The sequence below is a fragment of the Alexandromys fortis genome, unplaced genomic scaffold, assembly GCF_014885135.2.
Source record: "Alexandromys fortis isolate MF-2015 unplaced genomic scaffold, M_Fortis_MF-2015_v1.1 scaffold_211, whole genome shotgun sequence".
NCBI classification, from domain to species: domain Eukaryota; kingdom Metazoa; phylum Chordata; class Mammalia; order Rodentia; family Cricetidae; genus Alexandromys; species Alexandromys fortis.
Window position 1 is genome coordinate 18,321 of NW_026068103.1, and position 7,692 is coordinate 26,012.

At 33.6% G+C, this 7,692-nt stretch overlaps 1 protein-coding gene across 1 annotated transcript; it reads right to left on the minus strand.

Moving 5' to 3' along the window:
* Positions 1 to 4,120: 4,120 nt before the first annotated feature.
* LOC126489606 (zinc finger protein 626-like) lies at positions 4,121 to 6,929 on the minus strand. The gene is made up of 4 exons (XM_050123954.1): positions 6,842 to 6,929; positions 6,073 to 6,168; positions 5,740 to 5,822; positions 4,121 to 5,095 (listed from the first exon to the last, which is right to left on the minus strand). The coding sequence occupies exons 1-4, from the start codon at positions 6,873 to 6,875 to the stop codon at positions 4,832 to 4,834; spliced, it is 477 nt and encodes a 158-aa protein (XP_049979911.1). The 5' UTR covers positions 6,876 to 6,929; the 3' UTR covers positions 4,121 to 4,831.
* Positions 6,930 to 7,692: the final 763 nt, after the last annotated feature.

The following is a 7,692-nucleotide window of genomic DNA, read 5'->3' on the forward strand; positions in this document are numbered from 1 at the left end:
TTTGACCATACTTCAGGAAACGTCTAAGCATAAAGAGTACTTTGGCAACTAAAATTGAATACAACGGATGCAAAAAAAAATAGTGTGGGGTTTATGTATTCTTTGAGTTCTAGTAATGTTTCTTTTACATATGTGGGTTCTTTTATATTAGAGGCATATATATTCAGGATTGAGACTTCCTCCTGATGAATTATTACTGTTATGAGTATAAAGTGTCCTTCTCCATCTCTTCTGATTCATTTTAGTTTGAAATCAATTTTGATAGAAATTAGTATAGACACACCCACTTGTTTCTTAGGTCCATTTGACTGAAAAGATATGAGAGTTAGCCAAGAAGAGGATAGAACTAATGGGCCAAGCAGTGTTTAAATGAATACAATTTGTGTGTTGTTATTCCGGGTCATAAACTAGCCAGGCGGCCAGGAGCTGGGTGGCAGGAACGCAGCCCAGAGCTCCTTCTACAAATTAGGATTTCCTAATTCACTCCTGATGTGGTTACAAAGATACTCATGCAAACAGGAGAGATTAAAAGTTTCTCCTTTGCTGAATTCAAGGGCTCTAGTCAGCAGGAATGATATGCAGTGAGAGCTTGGGCTATACTGGCCTGTTCTGTCCAAGACTGCAAAACAGAAATGGGAAAATGAGAACAGAACTCAACTGCAGATCAAAATTCTATAAAGCTGATCACAATATACACCTTGTTTTTAGTGGCAAAGTTTACAAAGGTGTTGTGGTTGCTACTTAAAATAATAAATAGCAGCTGTCAAATGAAGCACAAGTGAAAGTAATTTCAACAGTTGGCATTGGGTTCCTAATTAACAGTCTGCACTGAAAGTGTTTGGGAAACATTAACTCTCACATTGTTAAATGTACCTAAATCATTTATTACTCATGTTTTAATGCAGTTATTTCTGACTTTCAGATTTAAAGAGAACTAACTACAAAAATTTTTGGCTTCTTTTGATAGAAGCAGTAGAGTACAAAACACATCAATACTAGTTTTTGTTTGTTATGTTTGTTGCATATTATCACTATATGTTATGATACATTCATATGAACTCATATATTCTGATATGTATCAAAAGTAAATATTGTGCATACCATAATCCCCATGAGGATTCTATTGTTAGGAAACATCTTTTTACTTAAACATAAGTGACAAAGAAAAGCTATATATGAAAAACATTGGGAAAGGTTAAGAAGGACACCAAGTAGCTAAGAACAATTTTTTATGTGGTTTCAGATGTCTTGCAAAATATCTATAGAAGCTTGAAATATACAAGTGATTTTTATGTTTAAGTCATTGCTAGTGATCAATCTAGGGCAATTGCATGTATGAGACTAATGGTTGTCTGTAGTTTCTTTTACGTATTGTTCATCATTTCACACATATACACATAATTACATATATATATATATACAATCTATATACATATTTACAGCCACATGTGAAAGTATGTGTGTGTATCCATGTCATATCTTAAAGAAGATTTCATAATATTCACACTCACATTCTGGCTCATATTTTCTTGCCAAACTCTCCTCTATGAAGATGCTTTTTCTTTATTACAAGTATTTAATGAATTTGAGATTCCTCACATACGACGTCAAAAGTTGTCGGTTTAAATATATTAATACTATACTCAGAATCACCTATAATGCATTGGTGTCTTATAGAACAAAATCGGGAAATTACTTCACCTTTTTGTCCTTTGGCCAGTAGCAACCACAGATTTAAATTGTCTAATTCATTCACCAGGATTAATTTACTTTACTCTATCTGTCTTTTTTTACAAGTCTGAATCTGTGCTTTCCTGAAGAATGTCTTATGAATTTGTTGTTGTGTCTGTGTATGCACCTAACCCTAACAAGCTTTTATATTCTGTCCTTTTATTGAACAGAACAAGGAGCATCAGAAGGGAAAGGTTTGGGGGATACTGTCCTTAAGTCTTTAAATAATTTCAAATAAATTCACTAGCAATGACTTAAACATAAAAACCACTTGTATATTTCAAGCTTCTATAGATATTATGCAAGACATCTGAAACCACATAAAAAATTGTCAGTGAACCCCCTTGACACCACCTGATACCAATAATAGACAGTACTACAAACACCATTGTACATCCTATTATATCTCTCTACTGTATTCAGCGTTTATTTTCAAAGAGGTTAATTTACAGTTTCATGTATGCCTTAGCATAGGTTACAAAAATAATTAACTAATGGGAAAATTTAAAGAAAGAAAGGTTGGTTTTTACAATGTTCTCTTACAATGACAGAATAATGAAACAGATTACAGTAGGCAAAGGTAAAGTCTTTCTGGCAAAGATCCCTAGACCATAGTGACAATTGAGACTTCAAATCTAACTGCCATTAATAGATAGCTGACTACTAACTTTTTAAAGAAGAGAAAGTGTTAAAATTAGGAAAATAACAATACAAGCCAAACAACTGAAAGTGATTCTAGAACATACCTAGAACTAAAAAGCTATACACCAAAAAAAAGAGAGAGAGAGAGAGAAACTAAGAAGCAAACAAAAATAAAATTGCCATTGGCATTAAAACTAGGACATAAACCTAAACAGAAATCTCAAAGGATATATAAATATGTCTGAGAAGCATTTTATAATGTTCAACATGCTTAACAATCACTGAAATGCAAATTAACTATCCTTTGCAATTTCTTTCCCATATCAGAATGACTAAGAAAAATAACATTAATAAAGGATAACAACTACTGCTGTATGGCTGAAGAAAAGGTAATAATTTATTCACAATTTTTGAGAGTTCACAGTGGTGAAGCAAATGAAATCAATGTGGAATTGCTTCAAAAAGCTAAAAGATATTATATCAATCATATTTAGTGAATTTTATTTGACTTAGATATCAAGGTATCATGAGTGTCTTCATGAAAAAATATCACACTGTTCCTTCTTCTAGTTTGTACAATAATTTGAGAAAAATCAATGTTTGTTCTAGAAGAATTACCAAAAGTTAATAAGTACAACCTGCTACCATTACTCTGCTACAAGTTTGGGGTTTAAAATTATTCCTGATGTCTTATCTTTTACCACCAACTACTGCATCTCTAAGCCTCCATCACAGAAATTTCACGCCTATATTTACTGCTAAAAGAGAGACCCACCTGCAGTCATAGTTCAAACAATAAGAAAATGTTCTGCTTTAAGTGTCCTTTCAATATCATGTTGCTTTCATTGGTAATAAAGGAAGTGCTTTGGGCCTATAGTAAATACAGCAATATCATCTCCTCCAGGCGATTGTCAGGGATGGTTCAGCACAAAATGATAAAAGATGGTAAGAGCCAAAAGAGATGAATGACTATAAGGAAGCAGGGTTTTGAACACAGTGGGAGATTTGTAATTACAAACTCAAGTGATTCATAACAGCTGAACAAGGGCAAGTCAGATCAAAACTCCCAGGCCACTTTCCAACTAACTCTTATTACTTTAATTAAGCCATAAAGTTTTGTTCTATGTTCTGCCACATAACACACATCCAGCTTCCTCCATCTGGTGGAAATTTGCTTCATTTCAATCTCCTGCTTCCACTATCTCCCTGGCAGGCCCGCCTATACCTCCTACCTAGGTTTGTCCATTTACTTCCTCTTACTTCAATCACAGCAATAAACGTTCACACAGTATATACATGCCCAGGTCAAATCTACTTCTTTGTTATGATTCATCCACAGAACAGCTGACATTAATGTTATCCTGACATTAAAGAATAGACTATCAGAACAAAGAAATGCAAAAAATGGCTAAAATATTTAACAGTTTTATTGCAAAGAAGGAAAACACTTGAAGTTCAAAATAATCAGTTATTGATCTGAAATCACAAGTAACTACAGGAAAATAATGTTTATATAGAATATAATCACATTACCTAAAGAAACATATGCCAATCTAAAATATGCATCAAAATCTGGAATAGTTTGATTTTCGATGGTTTCTTAACACATAATCTTGACATACAGTCAAGAAATGTTATTGCTTAATTCATTCCTACTAGAGATATTTTTTATTGATAATAATTGATACTTAAATGGTTATGTACCCAATAATGATGCATAAATAATTTATTTCACAATGAATGTTTCATGATTATAAAATTCAAACCTGGACACAATATTTCTAAATTTATTAGGACTCTAGCACCATATAAGTATTGACTAAGCTTGGAAAGTATTTGAAGCATATGAGTCTGTGAAATAGCTTGTTCAGTGTATGAAGACTGGTCAATTGAATTGGTGTGAGTTAAACTAAGAAGTTTTTTAAAGTGTACCCATTCCATGAATTTTCTGATGCCTTCTAAGACTTGTGCATATAGTAAAGGACTTGCAACATTTTTTACATCTATAAGGTTTCTCAGTATGAATTCTGTGATGAGTTTGAAGATTTGCATGACGGGTAAAGGACTTGCCACATTCTTTACACCTGTAAGGTTTTTCACCAGTATGGATTCTGTGATGAGTTTGAAGATTTGCATGACGGGTAAAGGACTTGCCACATTCTTGACACCTATAAGGTTTGTCACCAGTATGGATTCTGTGATGTCTGTAAAGTGTTGAGACCTGGCTAAAGGACTTGCCACATTCTTGACATCTGTGAGGTCTCTCTCCAGTATGGATTTTGTGATGTCTGTAAAGTGTTGAGACCTGGCTAAAGGACTTGTCACATTCTTGACATCTGTAAGGTTTCTCGCCAGTATGGATTCTGCAATGTTTGTGAAGATTTGACACCTGGTTAAAGGTCTTGCCACATTCTTGACATCTGTAAGGTTTGTCACCAGTATGGATATTGTGATGAGCTTAAAGATTTGCATGATGGCTAAAGGACTTGCCACATTCTTGACATTTGTAAAGTTTGTCAGCAGAATGGATTCTTTGGTGAGCTTGAGGACTTGCATGATGAGAAAAAGATTGATCACAATCTTGACATTTTTGTCCTTTCTCTTTGGAAATAATCATCTTATGACTAATGGGGCATGAACATCTGTTGAAGCTCTTTCCATATTCCTTATAGTCGTATTGTGTCTCTTCGTTTATACTGTTTATATAATGCTTCTCTTGTTTCTGGTCATGTAGGAGGGAAAAAAAGATGTGTGTTATAAGCAAATATTTCTATACACTTCTCAGGGAAAAACAGCCTCCTACTATATATTTAAATACCGAGTAAACGTATTGTGATGCACTTTTGGGTCATTTGTTCCTTCAACTGATAGTTGTGGCAACTATTCTTCCTAGAGTTCTTGGGAAAGAATTTATTAGCATCACTTTATATGTAAGACTTTTCCCCACTAGAAATGCTATGCTACATTTTCAGTCTCATTTTATTGAGAAAAACCTTTCAGTGTGGATCTAAATTGATTAGTTTGTCACAAATATAATTAATAGTTGTGGGACTCTAATGAATTCTTAATAGAAGAATTCATATTTATCATTCACTTTTCAGACTTTTTCAACTTTCTTTGCAGATAAAAACATGTTTTAAAACTTTAAGTGCATTTTTTTAGAAAAGGAACATCTTCTGTAAATGTGTGAATTCTAGTGTGATGTTATTCACAATAAGGTAGAAATTCTTGACCTTTTTTGGCAAATTTATCTAGGGTGGCTCGTGAGTAAAGATTATTTCAAGTATGACACAACCCTTTCTTTTTGCTCTCATCACCAAATTTTTAAAATATCCTCAGGTGAAAGGTTTCTAGGTCAAAACTTACAGATATTCCAGATACCAACTTCAGAATTGGATCTTGTATATTTCCCTGTGCAAGTTGTTCTTGTGTTTGATGGGAATATAGAACTGGAAAATAGGAAATAGTTAATTATCTGAATTAGTACACTAAGTTGAAAATTTTTCAGATATATAAGGCACACCATTTTATAAGTATGGAAACTGTATGCTATGTGGCATAAAAAAAACTTACGATCTTTTTTTTTCTAATGAAACAATCTTCTCATTTCCATTAAAGATCTTTGCAAACCCCAGTGCAAGGACAAAATTCTCCAAGTCTTAGAATTCCCACAAGTGTCAATGCTTCATTCTAACTTACCTTGTTCATTGCCTTCTTTCTCTTCAGTGTTCACATTCCAGGGCTCTTTGCTTTGTTCAAGAGAACTGATCAGGTTTGGTTTTGACACTGAAATACCTGCATGTTGTAACAGACATATGGTCTTACCATGGGTTAACAGTAAAACACATGGGGTTCTAATACATCTCCATAGTGATTATATAAGAACACATATAATATAAAATTCAAGATATAATTTCCCAATTGCTACCATATTTTTTATTATTTTATTTTATTGATTTTTGTTGAGCTCTACATTTTTCTCTGCTTCATTGCCTGCCTCTCCCCTCCCCTTCAGCCCTCTCCCAAAGTCCCCATGTTCCCAATTTACTCAGGAGATCTTGTCTTTTCATACATAGATCTTCTCTACATGGGAAGTATAAAAAGTAGTAGAAAAAGCAGTATCTTATAATATTTTAAAATATTCAAAATAATTTATGATAATATTTTATACCTAGAGTTATTTTGGAAATTTTTAATGAATCTAAATTAAAATATATTATAAATCATTAAGTTGCAAATCTATATAAACTATGATGTTTCTGAAAGTAAAACGTATTATAAAAGTTTGAATGATCAGCGTCATCTCCAGGAGTCAGAAATTTATTGACAAATTAAAATTACAAGAATTATTATGTTCTACATGATGAACGTCACAATGTTTATTAAATTAGCATGTCAATATCAGGGAGACAATTTAGGCATAGTTGTTAAATATACTTATATAAAAACAATTATGAATAAGTCTCACCGACAGAGAGCATATTACTGTAGGTCTCCAACATGACATCCCTGTACAAAGCCCTCTGAGCAAAGTCCAGGCAATCCCACTCATCTTGAGAGAAGTCTATTGACACATCCTCGAATGTCAAGATTTTCTGTCATGAAAGAAAATGGTTTAATCAAGTGCCCAGGTACAAAGTTCTTTTTGTATTCTAAGATTACATAAGATCTTCATAAAACTTGATTTGTTCTTGATTAGCATTATTCTAAAAGAATACTCTAAATTACGGTCTATACAAAAATCTATGTGATGGAAATATGACAGATCAAGTGAACTAAGACAAATTCAAGATGTAAATCCACAGGCTGAAATAAGGTATATGAGTGGGAGGCAGGGAGAAAATTTTATGTGCAGTTCCAGACAATATCAGTGTGAATCATCAGTCAAGGGCCTCTACCCTCATGGGAAATCAATGCTGTACAAGCCACTGGCTTGAGAAACAGGAGCTGTAAAGATGACACCAAGCATGGCTACACTGCTGTCAGCCAAAAATTTGTACAATGTCAGGTGTGTAGTAAGAGGTAGAACTGCTATATCCAAGAATGATGCAAGATTCTTGCAGCAAATGGTCTAATTACATCAGTGGGAACAACCTTGGAAGGGTTGACAACTGTGTGTGTTGAACTGGAAAGAGACTGATTTCTAAGACCTGATAAAGTTCTGAGAGCACTGTGGGCAAATTGATAAAGGACAAGCGAAGGCAATAGATTGGGTAGCTGATCCATGGCTTAGATCAGCTTTCATCCAAAACTTACTCACCCCTAAAAGTACAGGTTACTTTTCAAGATCCCAAGAAGAATATTAGGACTGTATCACAA